Source organism: Pristiophorus japonicus, unplaced genomic scaffold (genome assembly GCF_044704955.1).
Source record: "Pristiophorus japonicus isolate sPriJap1 unplaced genomic scaffold, sPriJap1.hap1 HAP1_SCAFFOLD_154, whole genome shotgun sequence".
Classification (NCBI taxonomy): Eukaryota; Metazoa; Chordata; class Chondrichthyes; family Pristiophoridae; genus Pristiophorus; species Pristiophorus japonicus.
Window position 1 is genome coordinate 778,694 of NW_027251217.1, and position 26,256 is coordinate 804,949.

At 49.8% G+C, this 26,256-nt stretch overlaps 2 protein-coding genes across 7 annotated transcripts in view; both read right to left on the reverse strand.

The window, feature by feature from the left end:
• Positions 1–25,175, reverse strand: part of LOC139242934 (NACHT, LRR and PYD domains-containing protein 3-like) — a 57,637-nt gene extending 32,462 nt beyond the window's left edge. The window contains exons 1-5 of one of the 6 annotated variants that reach the window (XM_070870580.1): positions 25,090–25,175; positions 20,790–20,955; positions 12,071–12,163; positions 6,276–6,371; positions 2,048–2,214 (exon numbers count right to left, since the gene is read on the reverse strand). In XM_070870580.1, the coding sequence (XP_070726681.1) occupies positions 2,048–2,214; positions 6,276–6,371; positions 12,071–12,146 (339 nt within the window). In that variant the 5' untranslated portion in view covers positions 12,147–12,163; positions 20,790–20,955; positions 25,090–25,175. Of the gene's footprint in view, positions 1–2,040; positions 2,215–6,275; positions 6,372–12,070; positions 12,164–14,664; positions 14,686–20,789; positions 20,956–25,046 lie in introns of those variants that run through there. The other 5 variants (XM_070870581.1, XM_070870583.1, XM_070870582.1 and 2 more) reach the window with 5 other exon arrangements.
• LOC139242929 (uncharacterized) overlaps positions 1–26,256 on the reverse strand; it is a 297,685-nt gene that overhangs the window by 213,015 nt on the left and 58,414 nt on the right. The window lies entirely within an intron of this gene.

A 26,256-nucleotide genomic window follows, 5' to 3' on the forward strand; every position in this document is an offset into this window, starting at 1 on the left:
GTGAATGGCCTACTCCTGCACCGATTTTCTATGTTTCTATGTTTATATTAGACTGGGTGGGATATTAACGGTAATGGGCAGTGAGCAGGAGGTTGGGATTAGACTGGGTGGGATATTAACAGTAATGGGCAGTGAGCAGGAAGTTGGGATTAGACTGGGTGGGATATTAATGGTAATGGACAGTGAGCAGGAGGTTGGGATTAGACTGGGTGGGATATTAACAGTAATGGGCAGTGAGCAGGAGGTTGGGATTAGACTGGGTGGGATATTAACAGTAATGGGCAGTGAGCAGGAAGTTGGGATTCGACTGGGTGGGATATTAATGGTAATGGACAGTGAGCAGGAGGTTGGGATTAGACTGGGTGGGATATTAACAGTAATGGGCAGTGAGCAGGAGGTTGGGATATTATCAGTAATGGGCAGTGAGCAGGAGGTTGGGATATTAACAGTAATGGGCAGTGAACAGGAGGTTGGGATATTAACAGTAATGGACAGTGAGCAGGAGGTTGAGATTAGACTGGGTTGACTAATTATCCAACTCTCCTTTGAAAGCTACGATTGAATCTGCCTCCACCACCCTTTCAGGCCATACATTCCAGATCCTAACCACTCACCGCCTAAAAAGGTGTTCCTCATGTCGCTTTTGGTTCTTTTGCCACTCACTTGTGCTCTGTGTCCTCTGTTTCTTGACCCTTTTGACAATGGGAACAGTTTCTCAACCTACTGTGTCTAGGCCTTCATGATTTTGAGTGCCTCTATCAAATCACCTCTGAACCTTCTCTGCTGTAAGGAGAAACAACTCCAGCTTCTCTCGTCTATCCATGTTACTGAAGTCCCTCATCCCTGGAATAATTCTCGTAAATCTTTTCTGCACCCTCTCTAAGGCCTTCACATCCTTGCTAAAGTGCAGTGTCTAGAATTGGCCATGATACTCCAGTTGAGGCTGAACCAGTGTTTTATAAAGGTTCATAACTCACTTGCCTTTTGTACTCTCTGTCTCTATTTATAAAGCCCAGGATCCTGCAGCTTCTATAACGGTTGTCTTAACCTGCCCTGCCACCTTCAATGATTTGTGCACATATACCCCCACATCTCTCTGTTCATGCACCACCTTTAGAATTGTTTAGTTTATATTGCCTCTCGCTCTTGCTACCAAAATGTATCACTTTGCAATTTTCTGTATAAATTTCATCTGCCACATGTCCATCCATTCCACCAACCTGTCTCTGTCCTCTTGGAGTCTATCCCTATTGTCATCTGCACATTTTAAAATTATGCCCTGTACACGCAAGTCCAAGTCATTAATATATGTCAAGAAAAGCAGTGATCCTAGTACTGACCCCTGGGGAACACCACTACTCTCTGTTTTCCTGTAATTATTATTGCCATTTAGTTCTACTCCATCACAGGCTGTTTGCATGTAATTTACTAAAGTGCCCTCCCAGGGAGGGACGCTCCACGGCAATCTCTAACATGCTCATTGTGCCTCTTCCCAAGTTGGAATTGGCCCCCAGTGATGTATGGTGGAGAATCAAACACCTCCCAGGCATCGGGTTTTATAACCTCACAATATTTTTGAGTTAGTATCCGTTTGGATCTCATACATTTTAACCGTTTTAAACTATTGCTTTTGTTCTTGAAATGCCCCATTTACTCAGCAGATGACTCTTGTCCTCTCTCAGTTCCTGAGTTTATTTTAAGTAATTTCCAGGTCAGTCAACTCATGACCTTCCCTCTAACTCCTGTTTGTTGTCTCTGGTCTCTCCTATTCCCAGTCCCACTAAAACTGTTCCCATTTTGTTCCACTCCAAACAAGAATTATAACCGAACCACTGCTCTGTCCTTTGTACAGAGACTGATGGATCCGCTGGGTACTTTCATCACTTCGTATCATTGTTTCAGATTCACAATATGTTCAGTCTTATCAAATTCTTTCCGATTTGGCCAGTTTTTCTTCTGCAACATTCTATGTTTCTAAAGATTGGATACCCTGCCAGTTATGTGATGTTTAAATAACCCAAACTCACTCTGTGTCCTGACCTCTTACCCGATGTTCTTGTCCAGTGAAATGCCATGCGTAAGTTAACAACGAGCTAACTCCATCTACCCCTCCCTCCATCGCCTGTTCCAGTCTGTCCCGGTAGAATTTCGTCAACTGAAACAGCTGGTAATCGTCGCACTGTGTCAAGAACTCAGTGGATGGAGATTTCGGATCTGTGAACACCAATGGAGAAAGCTAAACACATTATCCACTTTCTATCCGGGCGGCTACATTTCCGCTGATACCAAACGGTTGGAGTCTCTAGTAAACCACATTAACAAACACCTTCTGAAACCCCATATACACCCCATCGATCTATATAGTTACGTCTCAACAAAACTGTATCCTTATATTTTCGGACATTGGACTGGTGACTGGAAACGATGTATAACTTGGATACGTGTTGTGTTATGCCTATGGGCAGGGCAAATGCTCGACATTAAACACCCTTCAGGAAAAGCATTAAAGGGGGAGAAAGAAACTGATCTGGGCATTCGAGTGCATACATCTTTAAAGCAACAGCATGAAGCAATAGCTGCAGCAATAGGGTGTTGGGTGCATCTGTCGGACAATTGAGTACAAGACAAAGCATCATATTTTGTTCTCGTACAAGACCTTTGTGAAGGGCTCACTTGGAATACTGTGTCCAGTTTTGGTCTCCTCATATGGTGGGTGATATTTAGTCTTCTAAATAGGTACAAAGGAGGGAAATTAGACTCATTCCCAGTATGCAGCACCTTGGTTATTAAGACAGGTTAAAAGAATTAGGACTCTTCACTTTAGGGAAGCGTAGAATTAGGGGTGATTTGATTCAGGTTTATATGATGTCGAAGCAAATAGATTGTGTTCCAGTTGACAGTTTGTTCTGGGAGGAACAGGGGTCACAATGTTATGTTGTATAAGGCCAGATTTAAGTTAAATATCAGGATGTGGGTCTTTAGTGGACCTCTGGAACAGGCTGCCATCTTGTGTGGAGGATGCTGACTCATTGGCCGAAGTGAGAGCAGGACCTGTTTCTGTTTGGGCAGACATCACCTCTTACACCCGGGAGGCACTTCACGGGACCCAGTGCAAGAGTGACCTACTGGACAAGTTTCGATCGCCGAGATGGGTCGGAGAGGAATTTCCCAGATTTTTATTCCCCAAATTACCCTTTTTTCACCTCACCCACACGTTTTTGGTTGGGGTAGGATGAAAACATATCGCAATTGCGTGGGAAAGGCTGGATGGACCAAAGGGTCTTTACCTGTTTCTCATTTTTCGTAAGTTCGAAGAATTGTCAAATATGACGTCTACAGCTAACCCGTTGCAGCCTGCCCTCATCATCCTTATTGAAGTGGAGAGAGGTTATAAAATGTTGCTGTACAGAGGGACCTGGGCGTCCTTGTGCATGAAACACAAAAAGTTAGTATGCAGGTCCAGCAAGTGATCAGAAAGGCCAAAGGAATGTTGGCCTTTATTGCAAGGGGGATCGAGTATAAAAGCAGAGAAGTCCTGCTACAACTGTACAGGGGATTGGTGAGGCCACACCTGGAGTACTGCGTACGATTCTGGTCTCCTTATTTAAGGAGGGATATACTTGTTTTGGAGGCAGTTCAGAGAGGGTTCACTCGATAGGTTTTTGAGATGAAGGATTTGACTAATGAAGAAAAGTTGAGCATTTTGGGTCAGATTGTGCTCAGCAATTGTGGTCAGAGTCTCTCCTATCTCCTTTCCACTTTGCTTTAACAGTATGTGTGCACGAAATATCCATCATAGGCAGTCCCTCGGAATCGAGGAAGACTTGCTTCCACTCCCAAAGTGAGTTCTTTGATGGCTGAACAGTCCAATACGAGAGCCACAGACCTTGTTACAGGTGGGACAGACATTCGTCGAGGGAAGGGGTGGGTGGGGCTGGTTTGCTGCACGCTCCTTCCGCTGCCTGCACTTGACCTCTTCACGCTCTTTGCGTTGAGACTCGAAGAGCTCGATGCCCTCCCGGATGCACTTTCTCCACCTCGAGCGGTCTTCGGCCAGGGTCTCCCAGGTGTCAGTGGTGATGTCGCACTTTACCAGGGAGGCTTTGAGGGTGTCCTTGTAACATTTCCGCTGCCCATCTTTGGCCCGTTTACCATGAAGGAGCTCCGCATAAAGCATTTTCTTCGGGAGTCTCGTATCTGGCATGCGAACTATGTTACCTGCCCAGCGAAGCTGATCGAGTGTGGTCAGTGCTTCAATACTGGGGATGTTAGCCTGGACGAGGATACTGATGTTGGTGCGCCTGTCCCAGGGGATTTGCAGGATCTTGCAGAGATATCGTTGTTGATATATCTCCAGCAACTTGAGGTGCCTTCTATACATCATCCATGCCTCAGATCCATAAAGGAGGGCGGGTATTACTACAGCCCTGTAGACCATGAGCTTGGTGGTAGATTTGAGGGCCTGGTCTTCAAACACTCTTTTCCGCAGACGTCTGAAGGCTGCACTGGTGCACTGGAGGCGATGTTGAATCTCCGCATCAATGTCTGCCTTTGTTGATAAGAGGCTCCCGAGATATGGGAAATGGTCCACGTTGTCGAGGGCCGCGCTGTGAATCTTGATGATTGGAGGGCAGTGCAGTGCGGTGGGGACAGGCTGGTGGAGGACCTTTATCTTACGGATGTTAAGTGTAAGGCCCATGCTTTCATATGTCTCAGTGAATACATTGACTATATCCTGGAGTTCAGTCTCAGAATGTGCGCAGACGCAGGCGACGTCCGTGTACTGCAGCTCAACGACAGAGGTTGGGGTGATCATGGATCCGGCCTGGAGGTGGCGTAGTTCTGTAGTTTAGTTCCACTCCAGCGGGAAGCTTGTTGATTGTGAGGTGGAGCATGGCGGCGAGGAAGATTGAGAAGAGGGTTGGAGCGATGACGCAGCCCTGTCTGACCCCGGTCTGGACGTGAAGTCCAGTCACTGATAAGGAGAAACGAATCTTAATTTACCCAGAACCAACTCCTTCTCTATCGCTATTGAAATATGAACCCGCATCTTCCTTTAGTACGGCAACATTTTCAGTCCACCATCATTTTTAGAAACTAAAGGAAATATTTTGTATCTCCCCAGAACTGCATCCTCTACACCAGTTTTCCCCAGTTTCTCACATCCAGAGCTTGCTGGTCTGCAAATTCCATCCAGAACTGAGCTGTTTCCCTTCCAATTGCTGGTCCAATTGCTGGACTGCGTACACCTTGATTCTCGATGAACAGAGCCTCCCTGGGAAGCCCTTATGTTCTAAATCTATCCGCCTCTCTCTCTCTCCTCCTTTCAGCTGCTCCTTAAACCCTACCGCTGTGAGCAAGCTCTTGTTCACCTGTCGTAATATCTCCTTGTGTGGCTCGGTGTTACATTTTGTGTTAGAACGCTCCTGTGAAGTGCCTTGCGACGTTTTATTACATGAAAGGCGCTTTATAAATGCAAGTTTGTTCTTCTTGATATTCCTCCGCCGTCATAAGAACAAAATAAATTGAAGGAAGAGGAGACCATTTGGCCCCTGGCGTAAAACCATTGTTGTTGGTGGGTTCAGATTGAGGCCTTCCCATCCCTTCTCCCTGAACTCACTCTGGTGCCCCAGGAACATGAACCCTTCCCTTCTCCCTGAACTCACTCTAGTGCCTCCTTCTCCAGCCCTGCAGCCCCACATTTATCTGCCTCATATTTTCCTCCAGAAGCAGCCCAGTGCAAAACCATCCGGAGACCTCCAGCTTAATGACTTGATTTGTTAATTTAGTATTTCACTCTTAATGTGTCCTCTATAAACATATTTCTCTCCATGTTATTGGTTCAGACCATGGCTATTGTCTGCTCTCCTTTCCTTTCCTTCCCAGAGATAGTCCCACCCATTCCAGGATGCTCTTCCCTCTGGCACCAGGGAGGGATCTTACCATTCGGGACTGGCTCACGGCTGCAGAGGAGTCTGTCTATTACCCTGACTATAGAATCTCCCACCACTATCTCTCTCCTAATCCCTCCTCTGAGTCACTGTCTCTATCCACCTCACACTCCCCAATACCAGGTATCTATTGGACAGAAATTATCCAGTACTCAGGGGCTCCCTTCACCTGCGACTGCAGTGCCCTCCAGATAGTCAATCACTTCCCTCTTTCTACTCAGCCCCTGTCCTGTACACTCTTCCTGTGTGAGCTGCCGGTTCTTGCTCGAGATCTTGAACCGTGGTCAGGACAGAAATTGGATTTGAAGTATTTTGTGAACCTACCAGTGTCCATTCTCATTCTCTTTGAAGATGTTGGATCTTCTCCCTTGTTTGGACCTTCAGCCATGGTGGTGACAGGCGTTCCCAGGTCCTGATGCTCTGGAATAAATATAATATTAATAGGAGAGTTAGAGGGAAATATTGAAGTGAGGAGGAGAACATGGCCTTGTTAAACATGATACCCAGTCCCTCCTCCCCCATCAGTACAACAGCGGTTAGCTCTGGGATCGAGCATTTCCCGAGTGTTACGATCAAGTCTCCACATCAGGTGTGACACAGACAGCTGCCCAGTGAAATCCAGTGAGTCCCGCTGATCTCCACAACCCAGTTCCAGACGGGCTCCCGTCGGCCGAGACTGCACACTGGGAGCGCCCATTGGTGAGATTTACTCAGTGCAGGCCCAAACCAGCCTTATTCCTGAGGTAGGGAATATTCTGCAGGGAAATGTGGAGTGGGTGATCATTGATAAATGTCTGACAGCATTGTATTATTTTACTTACAGATGTGTTGATTGGTTGAGTTTTGGTATTAAATTATGGTATTTAATGAATATGATATCTATCATATACAAAACATACAGCTGGGTGTGATTCCTCTGGTCTCTATGCGCAGTGCCGTTGTCGTGTGACCATGGAGATGTGACCTCGTTGCGTGAGGAGAGGCTGAAATGCACAAGAGGCCAGAGTCGGAGGAACAGATACTTGGTGGTGGTGGACTGTAGGCCTCAAGTATGTTACAGAGAACATAAGAAATCGGAGCAGGAGTCGGCCATTCGGCACATCGAGCCGATTGCGCCATTTAATCAGATCATGGCTGATCTGATCATGGACTCGGCTCCACTTCCCTGCCTGCACCCCATAACCCTTTTCTCCCTTCGCGCTCAAAAATCTGTCTATCTCCACCTTAAATATATTCAATGATCCAGCCTCCACAGCTCTCTGGGACAGAGAATTATAGATTTACAACCATCTGACAGAAGAAATTCCTTCTCATCTCATTTTTAAATGGGTGGCTCCTTTTTCTGAGACTAAGTTCCCTAGCTTTAGTTTCCCCTATGGATGGAAATATGCTCTCTACTTCCACCTTGTCAAGCCCCCTCATTATCTTATACATTTCGATAAGATCACCTCTCATTCTTCTGAATTCCGATGAGTAGAATGAGTCTTCATAAGTCAACCCCTTCATCTCCGGAATCAACCAAGTGAACCTTCTCTGAACAGCCTCCAAAAGCAAATATATCTTTCCTTAAATACGGAAACCAAAAATGTACACAGTACTCTAGGTGTGGCCTTACCAATACCCTGTACAGTTGTACAGAGAGGGCCGAGACCATGAATGGGGTTTAAACGTGGATGAGAGTTTTAAGTCGGAGGAGCTGGGGGACCGGGAGACACTGTAGGTTCACAAGGACAGGAATGATCGGTGAGCAGGGTTTTGATGAACTGACGTTTACGGTGGGCGAAAGGAGCAAAGTCTGCCCGGAGAGCATTGGAACATCGAGCATGCAGGGATAAAAACATGGGTGAGGGTTTCAGCAGCACATGGGCTGAGCAGGGAGAATGATGGGCGATGTTACCGAGGAGGAAGTAGGGGGTCTTTGTGAGGAGTGGATCGGGTCGGAAGCTCAGCTTGGTGACACACAGAACACTGAGATTGTGAACAATCCGAGACAATGGCTGAGACGGGAATAGAATCACCGGCGACGGAACAGAATTCGAGGCAGGGGCCAAAGACCATGTGGTCCCAATGTGTAATTGGAGAAAGATGTAGGTCATCACAGACTGTCGGATAAGCAGCGTGAGAAACCACAAGCAATGGAGGGGTCGAGAGAGGTGGAACAAAGTGCTGTCAGCGTACATATAAAAGCTGATCTCTTCTCTTTGGATAATGTCTCCGAGGGGAAGCGTGTCGGTGTGAATTACGAGGTGACGAGGGGAGATCCATGGGGGATTGCAGGGTAACAGTGCGGGAGCCCTTGATGAAGATTCTCTGCGACGACTGGATGGGGAAAAGTGGAACCAAGCGAGGGCAGTGCCACTGAGCTGGACAACGGAGGGAGAGGTGATGGAGGAGGATGTTGTGCTGGACCGTGTCAAAGTGCAGAGGTCACGGAGAATGAGGAGGGATAGTTTACCACGGTCTCAGTCAGAACGTTTCATTTGTGACTTTGATTATTGTCACTTCATTGCTGTGGGAGGAGCGGAATCCCAATAGGAGGGACTCAAACATGGAATTATGAGCAAGATGGACAGAGTCGGGAGGTGACAAACGATAAAGAGGGAATGGAGGTGGGAGATGGTGATAAACATGTCGAACTCCTCACACACGTGTCACACTGGGCGGGTCTCTCTGATCTCCTCTCCTCTTCTCTCAAATACACAAGTCTCATTTGTGGTTTAATGTTACAGGAACAGTGAAACACATTTCACTTTTACAGAACATTCCACGGCTGGCTCTGGCTGGGTGACTGGAATCTCTCAGTTCCACCAGGAGTTTGTTTGTGGCAGGCCACAGAATTAGAGCAACACTTGGATCGTTTCTTTGCACCAAACTGCCTCAGAAAATGTGTCACCGTCACTTCCCTTTTTACACAGAATTACACGGAAGGTACACAACACAAACCGGCCTTTCAGCCTAACCCCCGGCCCATGTTTATGATCCACACCAGCCTTTTCTCACCGCTCTTCATCTAAGACCATTAATCAGTCTACCCCTTCAGACCTTTCTCCCCCATGTGTTTCTGTAGCTTGCCCTGAAATACATGTTTTCTTTGCAGTGTAATGTGGAGCTTGTCTTCTCACCGACCCTGTACAGTTCACGTGTTGCTGTTCATCTGTTCCACCGGCCCGGCCCCACACCGATACCCCACTGACCCGGCCCCACACCGATATCCCACTGACCCGGCCCCACACCGATACTGGATACTGAAAGACTGGATCAACTGGGCTTGTATTTACTGGAGTTCAGAAGAGTGAGAGGGGACCTCATAGAAACATTTAACATTCTGACGGGTTTGGACAGGTTGGATGCAGGAAGAATGTTCCCAATGTTGGGGAAGTCCAGAACCAGGGGTCACAGTCTAAGGATAAGGGGTAAGCCATTTAGGACGGAGATGAGGAGAAGCTTCTTCACCCAGAGAGTGGTGAACCTGTGGAATTCTCTACCACAGAAAGTAGTTGAGGCCAATTCACTAAATATATTCAAAAGGGAGTTAGATGAAGTCCTTACTACTCGGGGGATCAAGGGGTATGGCGAGAAAGCAGGTACTGAGGTTTCATGTTCAGCCATGAACTCATTGAATGGCGGTGCAGGCTAGAAGGGCTGAATGGCCTGCTCCTGCACCTATTTTCTATGTTTCTATGTTTCACACCGATACCCCACTGACCCAGCCTCACACAGATAACCCACTGATCCACACCCACACCGATACCCCACTGACCTGGCCCCACACCGACACCCCACTGACCCGGCCCCACACCGATACCCCACTGATCCAGACCCACACCGATACCCCACTGACCCGGCCCCACACCGATACCCCACTGACCCGGCCCCACACCGATACCCCACTGACCCGGCCCCACACCGACACCCCACTGACCCGGCCCCACACCGACACCCCACTGACCCGGCCCCACACCGATACCCCACTGACCCGGCCCCACACCGATACCCCACTGACCCGGCCCCACACCGATACCCCACTGACCCGGCCCCACACCGACACCCCACTGACCCGGCCCCACACCGACACCCCACTGACCCGGCCCCACACCGATACCCCACTGACCCGGCCCCACACCGATACCCCACTGACCCGGCCCCACACCGATACCCCACTGACCCGGCCCCACACCGACACCCCACTGACCCGGCCCCACACCGATACCCCACTGACCCGGCCCCACACCGATACCCCACTGACCCGGCCCCACACCGATACCACACTGACCCGGCCCCACACCGATACCCCACTGACCCGGCCCCACACCGACACCCCACTGACCCGGCCCCACACCGATACCCCACTGACCCGGCCCCACACAGATACCCCACTGACCCGGCCCCACACCGATACCCCACTGACCCGGCCCCACACCGATACCCCACTGACCCGGCCCCACACCGATACCCCACTGACCCGGCCCCACACCGACACCCCACTGACCCGGCCCCACACCGACACCCCACTGACCCGGCCCCACACCGATACCCCACTGACCCGGCCCCACACAGATACCCCACTGACCCGGCCCCACACCGATACCCCACTGACCCGGCCCCACACCGATACCCCACTGACCCGGCCCCACACCGATACCCCACTGATCCGGCCCCACACCGATACCCCACTGACCCGGCCCCACACCGATACCCCACTGACCCGGCCCCACACCGATACCCCACTGACCCGGCCCCACACCGATACCCCACTGACCCGGCCCCACACCGATATCCCACTGACCCGGCCCCACACCGATACCGCACTGACCCGGCCCCACACCGATACCGCACTGATCCGGCCCCACACCGATACCCCACTGACCCGGCCCCACACCGATACCCCACTGACCCGGCCCCACACCGATACCCCACTGACCCGGCCCCACACCGATACCCCACTGACCCGGCCCACATTGCAATCTCAGTAATGGTGAGTGAGGTTACACTCCAAGTTTAACATCTGTATTGTGAATCTGTATTGTGAAGTTTGATGTGTGACGCTTACAGAAAGTGTGCATTATCGATAAGACTGCAAATTCATTACTAATGAATCTCGATGGTTTTGCTCATCCTTAGACAGATGGACTGGAATGTGTTCTCACTGCGTTTGTTGAAATAGGTGAGAATGGCAGGCAGACATGTGAGAATGTTCACTACAGCGCTCCCAGTGCTGGAGGACTGAACATCGGAACAATATTCTCTATTACAAATGAATTATAACAGGCGTCAATATAAGACAAGTGTTATTCAACCATTACAATAGCAACTCTTCTGTATTATATTTATCCATAAAATCTGTGTTATGATAATTTTCTAAGAGATTGTATAAAATGTATTCCCTGTATCAGAAGGTGTTGCTGCCAATGGACGGCTGAATATACAGATAGGAATTTGCAGTGAATCGGGGAGAGTTCTGGTTATTGAGGAGGGAAGGGTTGAGTGTGCTGGGGCAACAGGTGAGAGTAATGATATAAATAGTTAGTTGGTTTATTTTAGGTATTCCGTGTGAGGGTATTGAACTTCCTGCATTGTAGCCATGTCATGGAGATATATTTCTGGCACTGATACGTTCTGCCACCTCTCCCCACTCGCGGATTGCCTGGATATCTTTATCGCCGCTTGGTAGACAGAAGTCCCTATTCCTGGTGACCACCTCCTGTAAAACCTCGAATCAATGTGCGGAAACAGGCAGCCTTTGCGGGGTCTGCTGTGCCGGCCATTGGCCACAATCTTCACTTACAGTTGCCTACAGCCAAAGTGCTCCTCCACTTTGAGCTGTAAGTTGCCATTATTTGGCGCCAGTAATGGTGAAATTGACGGCCATCATTCTGCGAGCAGCCAATGCGCAGCGCAAGTGGTGCTGACAACCCGCTTATTTTATTTAAATTAAAGGGACTGGCGCATTGAGGCTTTGCTTGTGACCACGTGACTTTGTGCGTGTTCAAAGAACGCTCCCATTCTACACACAAAGCAATTTCTACCACATTAGCATTTCTGTCAAAAAAAGGGCCCACACCTGCTCCTATTTCTTATGTTTAATAAATCTCCGGGAGAAGGCGTCGCTTCACACTTACCGGTTCCTGCGGCCTGAGCACTTTCCCGAGGAGCAGGTTCTTCAATCTGACTTTGTTTGTTTGATGAATTCTCCATCTCTGTTCATTTGTTATCTGAAAAACATTTCATTCCTGGTTATAGCAGAGTGTAAAGTCCCTCATCACTGGTACCTTTCTAGTAAATATCTTCCACACCCTCTCCAAGGCCTGGACATCCTTCCTTCAGTGAGGTGTCCAGAATTGAACACAACATGCCAGATGAGGCCTATCCAGTGTTTGTAAAGATTTGACATAACCTTCTTGATTTTTTACTCCATTAATAAAGCCAAAGACCCCACACACATTTTTAACAGGCTTCTCACCTTGTCATGCCACAGTAAACAGGTTGGGTACAAGAACATGGAGTAAATTAGCAAGAGACATAAAAATATATTATAAAATGTTTCTATAGAAATGTAAATAGGAAGAGATTAGTGAACGTGAAAATGGGCCCATTAGAGGCAGAGACAGGAGAAATTATAATGAGCAATAAGGAAATGGCAGACATTAAACAAATACTTCATATCTGTCTTCACAGCAGAAGACACGAAAAACATTCTGGAAATAATGGGGAACCAAGGGTCTGGAGAGAATGAGGAACTTAAAGAAATCAGTATAAGTAAAGACATAATACTGGAGAAATTAATGGGACTAAGTGACGACAAATCCCTTGGACCAGACGACCTGCATCCTAGGATTTTACAAGAGATAGTGGATGCACTGGTATTAATCTTACACAATTTCCTCGATTCTAGAACAGCTCCCAAGGTTTGGAAGGTAGCAAACATAACCCCGCTATTTCAGAAAGGATGAATAGAGAAAACAGGGAACTATAGGCCAGTTAGCCTGACAATTGTAGTCGGCAAAATGCTAGAGTCTATTATTAGGGACGTGGTAACAGGGCACTTAGAATATCATATTATAAGGCAAAGTCAACATGGTTTGATGAAAGGGAAATCGTGTTTGACAAAGCTGCTGAGTTTTTTTGAAGATGTAACTAGTAGGATGGCTAACGGGGAACCAGTGGATGTGGTGTATTTGGAATTTCAAAAAGCATTCGATAAGGTGCCACACAAGGGGTGATCACACAAAATCAGGACTCATGGGATTGGGGGTAATATATGAGCATGGATTGAGGATTGGTGAATAGACAGAAAGCAGAGATTACAAATCAACTCGACTTATTCGAGTTAGCAGACTGTAACTAGCGGGGTACCTTAAGCATCAGTGCTTGGGCCTCAGCTAGTTATAATCAATATTAATGACTTAGATGAAGGGACTGAGTATAACATATCCAAGTTTGCTGATGAAACAATGTTAGGTGGGAAAGTAAGCTGCAAGGAGGCTGCAGAGAGATATAGACAGGTTGACTGAGTGGGCAAGAACATGGCAAATGGAACACAAAGTGGGGAAGTTGAAGTTATCCACTTTGGTGGAAAACAAAAAGCTGAATATGTTTTGGAATGGCAAGAGACTGGGAAATGTTTGCGTTCAGAGTGTACTTGTACATGAATCACAGAATGTTAACATGCAGGTACAGCTAGCAATTAGGAAACAAATGGTGTGTTAGCTTTTGTTAAAAAAGAGAAATGAAGTCTCACTACAATTATACAGGGCATTGGTGTGGCAACACCTGGAGTACGGTGTACAGTCTGATCTCCTTACCCAGGGAAAGACAGACTTGAATTAGAGAGAGTACAACTAATGTTCATTAGACTGGTTCATGGTGTCAGGGGATTGTCCAATGAGGAGAGATTGAGTAGACTAGTTCTATATCGAAGAATGAGAGGTGATCTCATTGAAACATATAAAATTCTTAAGGGGTTTGACAGGGTTAATGGTAAGATGTTTCCTCTGGCTGGGGAATCTAGAACACAGGGTCACAGTCTCTAAATAAGGACTTGTCGATTTAGGACTGAGATGAGAAGACATTTCTTCACTCAAAAGGTTATGCATCTTTGGAATTCTCTACCCCAGAGAGCTGTAGATGCTCAGTTGTATATTCAAGACAAAGATCGATAATTTTTTAAAAAACAAAGCGAATTAAGGGATATGGGGAGAGTGCGGGAAGGTGGAGTTGAGGTCGGAGATCAGACATGATCTTGTTACTCCTCACATCTCTCATTTAAAAGTCTTGCTCTCGATCGTCCACCCAAGTACCAAAAAAGTTATTCCCGATATTTCTTCACTACATTCCATCCTCTGCCTCTGCACCGAACGACCTCTCATCCTCGGTGATATCAACCACCATTTCAATTCATCATGCACTCTCTCCTCTGGGTTCACTCGCCTCCCATAATCTTTCCCTCCACATAAACTCCCCAACCCATATTCACAGCCACCCCTCCATCGTGTCAATCACAGATAAGGTCTCTCTGACCACTTCCTTGTATCGCTCACCACCCACATAAGCCTTCCAACCTTCCCCCATTCCGACCTCCTTCTGTGTCTGCCCCTGGAAAAAACTCCCTCTCAACTCACTTACAACTGCACTTATCAATTCCCAACAGTCCAGCCTTGGACCCTCCATTCACCATGATATTTCTGCAGCTACTGATTTGCTCAATAACACTCACCACCACCATGATGTCCTAGTTCCTGTTAAAACACTGACTCTCTCACCCTTGCCGTTCCCCCTGGTACAGCCTTGATCTTCACTCCCGTCAGTCCAAGAGACGCAGACATGAAAGGCTATGGCGGACAACTGGTTTAGCCATTCACCAGCAGATCCGGCTAGACCACAGAAAGCATTATTTGGTCCTGCTCTCGTCTGCTAAAACTGCTCACTATTCCACAATCATTCTGAAATGTAAAGATAAACCCCGGCTTCTATTCTCCACTGCGAACCGTCTTTTTAAACCCCTCTCTCCAGTCTCCACCCTCATCTCCGACAATAAGTGTGAGGTCGTCTTTGTCTCGAAGACTGAGACCATCCGTTCGCTGCCTCTCCTCTTCCTTCCCCTAGCCCACCGGGCCAAACTTCCCGAGGATCCCCTCTGCCCTAGCCCTGAACTCACATCTATCTCCAGTTTCTCTCCGATCTCCTCTCATGACCTGTCCATGAGACCCACTCCCTGCTCCCTTGACCTTATTCTCACTAAACTGCTGACCACACAACTTCCTTTGCTGGCTCCCATGTTAGCTGACATTGTTACCGGTTCTTTCTCCTCAGGTACTGTCCCCCTCTCCCTCAAATCTGCCGTCATCACCCCTCTCCTCAAAACACAACCCTAGACCGCTCCGTCTTTGCAAACTGTCACCCCATCTCCAACCTCCCTTTCCTCTCCAAAGTCCTTGAACGTGTTGTCGCCTCCTAAATCCCTGCCCATCTTTCTGGCAATTCCATGTTTGAATCCCCCCGCAAACCAGTTTACACACCTGCCACAGTACCGAACCGGCTTTCATTAAAGTCAAAAATGACATCCTTCGTGACTGTGACAAAGACAAACCATCCCTCTTAACTGGTCTGCAGCCTTTGACACGGTTCACCACTCTATCTTTCTCCAACCCCGCTCCACCGTCGTCCAGCTGGGTGGGACTGCGCTCGCCTGATTCTATTCTTATCTATCGAATATAGCCAGAGAATCACCTGCAATGGCTGTTCCTCCCACCCCCGCAGCGTTACCTCTGGTGTGCTCCAAGGATCTTACCTTGGCCTCCTCCTATTTCTCATCCACATGTCCGCTGACGACATCCAGCTCCACTCCACTAACACTTCTCTCCACTCCTCCACTGTCTCCAAATTGTCAGACACCCAGTTCTGGATGAGCAGAAATTTTCTCCAATTGAATATTGGAAAGATCAAAGCCATTGTTTGTGGTTCCCGCCTTAACCTCCACTCCCTAGCTACTGACTCCATCCCTCTCCCCAACTTCCGTCTGAGGATTAACCACTCTTTGCAACCTTGGTGTCATATTTGACCCTGAAATGAGCTTTCGACCACATCTCCGAAGCATAACTAAGACCGCCTATTTCCACCACCGTAACATCGCCCGTCTCCGCCCTTGCCTCAGATCATCTGCTGCTGAAGCCCTCATCAATTCCTATGTCATGTCTAGATTTGACTATGTCAATGCACCCCAGGCTGGTTTCCTACATTCGAACCTAGGTAAACTAGAAGTGATCGAAAACTCGGCTGCTCGTGTCCTGATTTGTGCCAAGTCCCGCTCACCCATCACCCCTGTGTTCGCTGACCTACAATGGCGCCCGGTTAAGCAACGCCCCGATTTCAAAATTCTCATCCTTGTTTTGAAATCCTTCCATGGCCTCACTTCTCCTCATCTCTAATCTCCTCCAGCCACACAACACCACCCCCTCCCAGAGATGTGTGCAGTCCTCGAATACTGCCCTCTTGAACATCCCTGATTATAATCGCTCAACATTGGTGGCCGTGCCTTCTGTTGCCTAGGCCTTAAGCTCTGGAATTCCCTGCCTTCAACTTTCCACCTCTCTACCTCTCTTTCCTCTTTAAAGACGCTCCTTACAACCTAACTCTTTGACCAAGCTTTTGGTCACCTGCCCTAATTTCTCCTTATGAGGCTTGGTGTCAAATGTTTTATTTCAGAATACTCCTGTGAAGTGCCTTGGGACGTTTCACTACATTAAAGGTGCTATATAAATACAGGTTGTTATTGAATGGTGGAGCAGGCTCGAAGGGCCAAATGGCCTACTACAGCTCCTACTTCTTCTGTTTTCATGAGGAAGGGAAGAGTCAGAGATGGACCATGTGCATGTGCAGGAAGTGTGGAAATTGGAAGCAAAATCAATGAAATGTTCTAGTTCAGGACAAGAACAGGAAACGGCACCGATAGTCATCAATGTACCGGAATAAGAGATGAGGGAGGGGACCGGTCACCTGTCACTTTAAGGCACCACTCCACTCCCACACTGACCCCTCGGTCTTCAGTCTCCTCCACTGTTCCAACAAACGCTCAACCTAAGCTGGAGGAACTGCACCTCATCTTTCGTTTTGGCACTTTACAGCCTTCTGGATTCAACATCCAGTTCAACAATTTCAGACCATAACCTCGGAGTTTATTTTTTCAGATGGCAGCAGTTGATGTTTCTGCTATTCACATTTATTCCATTTCTAGATTTATCTTTTGTTTCTTTACTGGTTATGTCTTATTGTGCTGGACTCCTCCAACAGAGGAAGCATTGTTTCAATCTATCTACCCCACTAAATCATTTAATCATCTTAAACAGCTCAATTAGATCCCCCTTGATCATCGATATTCAGCAGAATACAAGCCTGGTCTATGCAACCTGTCCTCATATTTGAAGCTTTAAGCTCCAGTATCATTCCGATAAACTTGCTCCAAGGACAATTGATCTTCCGTGAGGGGCGGTGCTCATAACTGAACATGAGGAGCAAGATTCTCTGTTCAACATGTGTTGAGTCAGACGACACCGATTTTGGAATAGTAGTATTAAACTAGGGCAAGAGGAAGTCTTACGCATGATGTGTATCGATATAACTGACTGCTCAGAAACAACAGGTTCCGACTCCTGGACTGCCGAATACATAGACAGAGTTTACACTGAATGTTGCACGGTTTTTCAGTTATAAATTGTGCCAACACCTCTTGTACTGAGATCTGATAGATTGTTACCCTGGCGATAGAGGAAATCGCTCACCGAAAATAACTGAAAACGGAAATAACAAAACCATCACATGTTCCGAGTTTAGTTAAGAACATTAGCCCTCAACATGCAGACAATGTTTCTGACCATGAAACTGCGATTCCAATAACAGACTGTTACACCACTCGACCCGACACTGGATTTACTGAATGCACTGTCAGTTCCGGCTGTACAGAGCATTAAGCAATGCCGCATCTTCAGAAATACATCGGTAAAATAGTAGAATTGTTGGAAATAGACCCCGTCACCTCTGAAAATCTACTTGTCTTAAACCATCTAAACCCGTTACTGTTAATGAATTATATGCGTCTACATTACCTGCATTGTGTGACCAACGAGAAACTTTACTCTCACAACACAAAATAATTAATTGGAAGGAAATTTACAAATCTATATTAAAATAAAGTTTACGTATCATTTTATCACAAAATGATAATCATTTAATTCAACTGCCATTGCCAAATTCAGAAATGGATTTTTCTGATAGGAAACAACGAAGTACAACCCAGCATCCAGTTCAGAACTGTAAGATTATTTATTGACAGTTGGATATTTAGAGATCAGTGTTTGGGCCTCAGCTATTTAAATTGATATTAATGATTTAGATGAATGGATGAGTGCAATGGATCCAAATTTGTTGCCGATACAAAGCTAGGTGGGAAAGTTGTCAGGTGGACACAAAGAGGCTGCAAAGAGATATAGACAGGTTAAGTGAGTGTGGCCAATAAGGTGGCAGATGGCTTGGGTGAGATTACACTGGAGTTTATGAACAATTTTGGTCTCCTCAGCTGAGAAAGAATATACGTGCCGTAGAGGCGGTGCAATGAAGGTTCACTACATGGATCCCTGGGATTAGAAAGTTGTCCTACGAGGAGGGATCGAGTAGAGTGGACCTATACTCTGGGGAGGTTAGAAGGAGGTGGTGTGATGTAATTGAAACATACAAGATACAGTGGTGGATTGACAGGGTAGATGCTGAGACATTGTTTCCCTGGCTGGTGAGTACAGAACGAGGGGGCATAGTCCCAGCATAAAGGGTCGGCCATTTAAGACTAAGATGAGGAGGAATTCCTTCAATCAAAGGGTTGTGATTCTTTGGAATTCTCGACCCAAAGGGCTGTGGATGCGGAGTCGCTGAGCACATATTGAAGGCCGAGACAGATAAATATTTGGACTCGAGGGGAATCAAGGGATACAAGGATTGGTGGGAACGTGGACTTGAGGTCAAAGATCATCTGTTTGACCTCACTAGGCCCCCGGGTTACACACTGTCTGATCTCACTGGGCCCATCCTTCCCAGGTAACACACACTGTCTGATCTCACTGGGCCCACCCCCGGGTTACACACTGTCTGATCTCACTGGGCCCAACCCCGGGTTACACACTGTCTGATCTCACTGGGCCCACGCCCGGGTTACACACTGTCTGATCCCACTGGGCCCCCGGGTTACACACACTCGGATCTCACTGGGCCCACCCCCAGGTTACACACTGTCTGATCTCACTAGGCTCCCGGGTTACACACTGTCTGATCTCACTGCAGAGGCAGGAAATCTGAAATAAACACAGAAAATGAGACGGTGTATATCTGCTGGGCTGTGCCTCAGACTGGAGTCACCTCTTCGATCAAACCCCTTCCAATCTTACAACACAGGAGGCCATTTGGCCCATCCAGCCTGTACCGGTTGGTGAAAAGCTGTCCAAACTCGTCCCACAGCCCAGCGTTTTCCTCTTCAACTACAGGTCCAATTGCTTTTTGAAAGTTCCTCTGGAGTTTGCTTCCATCGGTCTCTCAGGTGGTGCATTCCAGATCTTAAACCTCTGCATAAAATACATTCTTCTAATTCCCATCCAGTTCTTTTGCCGATAGTTTTAAAACTGTGACCTTTGGTTACCGCCCAACTGATCAGGGGAAACATTTCTTCCGACTTGCTCCATAAAAATCTCTCGCAATTTTGAATAACTCTATTGGATCTCCCCATAACCGTTACAGCTCTAAAGGCAACAATCCCAACTTATCTAATCTCTCCACATCATTGAAGTCTCGGGTATCATCCTGGTAAACCTCCACTGTACCCTCGCCAACACCTTGGCATTCTTCCGAGTGTGTGTTGCTCAGAATTGTACACAATACTCCAGCCTCACCACTGATGTGTAATGGGTTAGCATTGAACTCCGTGTTTTTATATTCAGTGCCCATTTACAATGTGAAGGATCCCACACACTCTCTTAAATGCCTCATCAGCTTACCCTTCCATCTTCAAACATTTGTGAATATTCATGCCCAGGTCTCTCTGCTCTTACATCCCCTCAAAATAGTCCCGTTTGCATTATACTGCCTCTCCATGTTGTTCTTCCCAAAGTGTCTCACTTCACACTGAGCTATAATAAATTGTATCTGCCATGTTTCAGTCCAGTTCACCAGTCTCTGTCTGTGCCTTTCTAAAGTCTGTGCTATCCTGATCACCATTTGCTACAATCAAGTTTCTTGTCCTCAGCAAACCTCGAAGGTCCACTCACTACAGCGAACGCCAGGTCATTTCAAATATAAACAGAAAAGAAACGGTCACAATTGCGACACCTGGTTGACCCAATGCATACTTCTCCACAGTCAGAAAAACACACTGCTCTCAGCTAATTACATATCCAAGTTACCACTGTCCCTTTAACACCACGTGCTTCAATGTTACAAACAAGTCCATTATGTGATATTTTATCATATGGCTTTTGAAAGTTCAGATACACCACGTCTACTGCACTAACCTCAACACTGTGATACGTCATTTACTCTAAAAACACACAATTCAATGTGACTGTGTGTTCAGAGACAGAAACTGATCTTATTTCATGTTGCACTGCACGACCGCCTGCTGGATAATTGTGCTCGGTGGTCAGACTCTCCCAGTCTCATCCTCATCATTTCCTGCCTTACCTTGTAATCTTTGCATACTGTCGACAGGACCAGTGTATGTCTGAGTCAATGGGACTCTCTCTGACCCTTCTCCCCAGTCCATCCCCAGAAGCAGTGTATTTCTGAGTCAATGGGACTTTCTCTCACCTTTCGCCCCTGTTGATCTATGGAAGCTCCATGAATTGGAAGAGTTCTCGGTGTTTGGTGCTCTCACAATCCTGGGCTGGTTCACCTGCCGTTGTTCATCAGTCTACAATCCCTGTTTACTTCCACCTCTGCAACATCTCAATCACTCCATCATTCACCAGGAGGTCTAATTATGGCAGGGCAGAAAATGAGACAAATATTAATGGTGTGAAGTCGAATGTAATGTATACATTTCTTACGCTTAATAACACTGAAAGTTCAGGGTTGAGCATTTCTGAAGGATTTTGTCATTTGGCTCAGATTCCCGGCAAGCTCACTGGAGAATCACACAAATCACCAGAGTTCTTGACAAAACTGCGGAATTTACTGTCTATTGTTTAGACAAACCGGCGCTGTGTGATCTGACTAAGCCCATCCTCCCCAGGTTACACACTGTCTGATCTCACTGGGCCCACCCCCGGGTTACACACTGTCTGATCTCACTGGGCCCACCCCCGGGTTACACAGTGTCTGATCTCACTGGGCCCACCCCCGGGTTACAGTGTCTGATCTCACTGGGCCCACCCCCGGGTTACACAGTGTCTGATCTCACTGGGCCCACCCCCGGGTTACACACTGTCTGATCTCACTGGGCCCACCCCCGGGTTACACAGTGTCTGATCTCACTGGGCCCACCCCCGGGTTACACAGTGTCTGATCTCACTGGGCCCACCCCCGGGTTACACAGTGTCTGATCACACTGGGCCCACCCCCGGGTTACACACTGTCTGATCTCACTGGGCCCACCCCCGGGTTACACAGTGCCTGATCTCACTGGGCCCACCCCCGGGTTACACAGTGTCTGATCTCACTGGGCCCATCCCCGGGTTACACACTGTCTGATCTCACTGGGCCCACCCCCGGGTTACACAGTGTCTGATCTCACTGGGCCCACCCCCGGGTTACACAGTGTCTGATCTCACTGGGCCCACCCCCGGGTTACACAGTGTCTGATCTCACTGGGCCCACCCCCGGGTTACACAGTGTCTGATCTCACTGGGCCCACCCCCTGGGTTACACACTGTCTGATCTCACTGGGCCCACCCCCGGGTTACACACTGTCTGATCTCACTGGGCCCACCCCCGGGTTACACACTGTCTGATCTCACTGGGCCCACCCCCGGGTTACACACTGTCTGATCTCACTGGGCCCACCCCCGGTTACACACTGTCTGATCTCACTGGGCCCACCCCCGGGTTACACAGTGTCTGATCTCACTGGGCCCACCCCCGGGTTACACAGTGTCTGATCTCACTGGGCCCACCCCCGGGTTACACACTGTCTGATCTCACTGGGCCCACCCCCGGGTTACACAGTGTCTGATCTCACTGGGCCCACCCCCGGGTTACACACTGTCTGATCTCACTGGGCCCACCCCCGGGTTACACAGTGTCTGATCTCACTGGGCCCACCCCCGGGTTACACAGTGTCTGGGCCCACCCCCGGGTTACACAGTGTCTGATCTCACTGGGCCCACCCCCGGGTTACACACTGTCTGATCTCACTGGGCCCACCCCCGGGTTACACAGTGTCTGATCTCACTGGGCCCACCCCCGGGTTACACACTGTCTGATCTCACTGGGCCCACCCCCGGGTTACACACTGTCTGATCTCACTGGGCCCACCCCCGGTTACACACTGTCTGATCTCACTGGGCCCACCCCCGGGTTACACAGTGTCTGATCTCACTGGGCCCACCCCCGGGTTACACAGTGTCTGATCTCACTGGGCCCACCCCCGGGTTACACACTGTCTGATCTCACTGGGCCCACCCCCGGGTTACACAGTGTCTGATCTCACTGGGCCCACCCCCGGGTTACACACTGTCTGATCTCACTGGGCCCACCCCCGGGTTACACAGTGTCTGATCTCACTGGGCCCACCCCCGGGTTACACAGTGTCTGGGCCCACCCCCGGGTTACACAGTGTCTGATCTCACTGGGCCCACCCCCGGGTTACACACTGTCTGATCTCACTGGGCCCACCCCCGGGTTACACAGTGTCTGATCTCACTGGGCCCACCCCCGGGTTACACAGTGTCTGATCTCACTGGGCCCACCCCCGGGTTACACACTGTCTGATCTCACTGGGCCCACCCCCGGGTTACACACTGTCTGATCTCACTGGGCCCACCCCCGGGTTACACACTGTCTGATCTCACTGGGCCCACCCCCGGGTTACACAGTGTCTGATCTCACTGGGCCCACCCCCGGGTTACACAGTGTCTGATCTCACTGGGCCCACCCCCGGGTTACACAGTGTCTGATCTCACTGGGCCCACCCCCGGGTTACACACTGTCTGATCTCACTGGGCCCACCCCCGGGTTACACAGTGTCTGATCTCACTGGGCCCACCCCCGGGTTACACAGTGTCTGATCTCACTGGGCCCACCCCCGGGTTACACAGTGTCTGATCTCACTGGGCCCACCCCCGGGTTACACACTGTCTGATCTCACTGGGCCCACCCCCTGGGTTACACAGTGTCTGATCTCACTGGGCCTACCCCCGGGTTACACACTGTCTGATCTCACTGGGCCCACCCCCGGGTTACACAGTGTCTGATCTCACTGGGCCCACCCCCGGGTTACACAGTGTCTGATCTCACTGGGCCCACCCCCGGGTTACACAGTGTCTGATCTCACTGGGCCCACCCCCGGGTTACACAGTGTCTGATCTCACTGGGCCCACCCCCGGGTTACACAGTGTCTGATCTCACTGGGCCCACCCCCGGGTTACACACTGTCTGATCTCACTGGGCCCACCCCCGGGTTACACAGTGTCTGATCTCACTGGGCCCACCCCCGGGTTACACAGTGTCTGATCTCACTGGGCCCACCCCCGGGTTACACACTGTCTGATCTCACTGGGCCCACCCCCGGGTTACACAGTGTCTGATCTCACTGGGCCCACCCCCGGGTTACACACTGTCTGATCTCACTGGGCCCACCCCCGGGTTACACACTGTCTGATCTCACTGGGCCCACCCCCAGGTTACACAGTGTCTGATCTCACTGGGCCCACCCCCGGGTTACACAGTGTCTGATCTCACTGGGCCCACCCCCGGGTTACACAGTGTCTGATCTCACTGGGCCCACCCCCGGGTTACACAGTGTCTGATCTCACTGGGCCCACCCCCGGGTTACACAGTGTCTGATCTCACTGGGCCCACCCCCGGGTTACACACTGTCTGATCTCACTGGGCCCACCCCCGGGTTACACACTGTCTGATCTCACTGGGCCCACCCCCGGGTTACACAGTGTCTGATCTCACTGGGCCCACCCCCGGGTTACACAGTGTCTGATCTCACTGGGCCCACCCCCGGGTTACACACTGTCTGATCTCACTGGGCCCACCCCCGGGTTACACAGTGTCTGATCTCACTGGGCCCACCCCCGGGTTACACACTGTCTGATCTCACTGGGCCCACCCCCGGGTTACACAGTGTCTGATCTCACTGGGCCCACCCCCGGGTTACACACTGTCTGATCTCACTGGGCCCACCCCCGGGTTACACACTGTCTGATCTCACTGGGCCCACCCCCGGGTTACACACTGTCTGATCTCACTGGGCCCACCCCCGGGTTACACAGTGTCTGATCTCACTGGGCCCACCCCCGGGTTACACACTGTCTGATCTCACTGGGCCCACCCCCGGGTTACACACTGTCTGATCTCACTGGGCCCACCCCCGGGTTACACAGTGTCTGATCTCACTGGGCCCACCCCCGGGTTACACACTGTCTGATCTCACTGGGCCCACCCCCGGGTTACACAGTGTCTGATCTCACTGGGCCCACCCCCGGGTTACACACTGTCTGATCTCACTGGGCCCACCCCCGGGTTACACAGTGTCTGATCTCACTGGGCCCACCCCCGGGTTACACACTGTCTGATCTCACTGGGCCCACCCCCGGGTTACACAGTGTCTGGGCCCACTGATAGTTTCACTAACTCCCACATGTCCCAAACCCCCAGCTCCGGGCCTGTGTTAAGTTCGGTGTTTGCCCTCACAGTAAAATCCCGGCCCCCCGCCTGAGATTGCACACTGTGAGCGGTGCGGCCGGAAATGCGCCACTTTCTCCGCCGGCTGCAGACTGAGCCCCCGCCCTCCATCCCCGGACCGGGCCCTGTATTGTGAGCCGGCTCAGCACATTCCCCGGGATGTGATGCTGACAGTAAGCGGCCCGCTTTCCCCGCTCAGTTACAGCCCCTTACTGTTAGTTTACAGTCCCTGGGTGTGTGATAGAAAGCCTCAGACCTGACACTGCCGCATGTTGAGGCCGGCAGACGGAGCTGCGCCATTGTCCCCGCTGTTCCAGCCCCGTCACTGTCCCATTCCCTTCCCCCCACTGCATAAATTAACCACCCCCTGGCTGAGTGCTGCCGTCCTACTGGCTGCACACGGGAGAGTGACAGCCCCTTGCACCAATCGCAGTGCCGCTGCCCCACAGAGCCCCGCCCAGAGGACTGCAGAAGGAAGCGCGCGCGGGGCGGGGAGTGGGGGGGGTCACGTGGCTCCTGATTTGAACCGTGCGGCGGTTGAACGGTCACGCCGCGAGCCCGGCAGCGCGCGGGACATGGCCCCGCCCACCGTGTGTGAGGTCAGGGCCCCGCCCACACAGCCCCTGAGCCCAGCAGCGGGAATGCTGCAATGTGAGAGAATAAAGAGACAAGGTGCTGGGAACAGTCAGCCTGAGAGCTCAGGCAGTGTGTGTGGGGGGACAGAGAGAGAATGGAGCTGAGGGAAGATCATTGTCATTGGCCTGACATTCAGGGCCACGGCCCTTGACCTGCTGCTGGGGGCAGTGCAGCTGGAAGATTGAGTGACAATATACAGCACTCTTTCCTCAGCTTCATTCTCCCCAATATGTCAGCTCCTGCTGGAAGATGCACGGCCGGTATATGAGGAGTCTCTGACTGCACACTCTGCAATTATTTCTACTTCAATCTTGTCTTTCTACCAGTAACTCCAGGGCAGCTTCACGTCACACGCGGCTTCACACCGTCAATATTCTGCTCATTTTCTGCCCTGCCATCATCAGATATCCCGGTGAATGGAGGAGCGACTGAGAAAGGGCCGCAGCTGGAAGTAAACCGGGATTGTAGACTGAGGAACAACAGCAGGTGGACCAGCCCAGGATTGTGAGAGAACCAAACACAGAGAACTCTTCCGATTCACAGAGCGTCCATCGATCGACAGGGGAGCAAGGTCAGAGAGAGTCCCATTGACTCAGGTACACACTGGTCCTGGGGGGCAAAGGTCAGAGAGAGTCCCATTGACTCAGGTACACACTGGTCCTGGGGGGGGCAAAGGTCAGAGAGAGTCCCATTGACTCAGGTACACACTGGTCCTGGGGGCAAAGGTCAGAGAGTGTCCCATTGACTCAGGTACACACTGGTCCTGGGGGGCAAAGGTCAGAGAGAG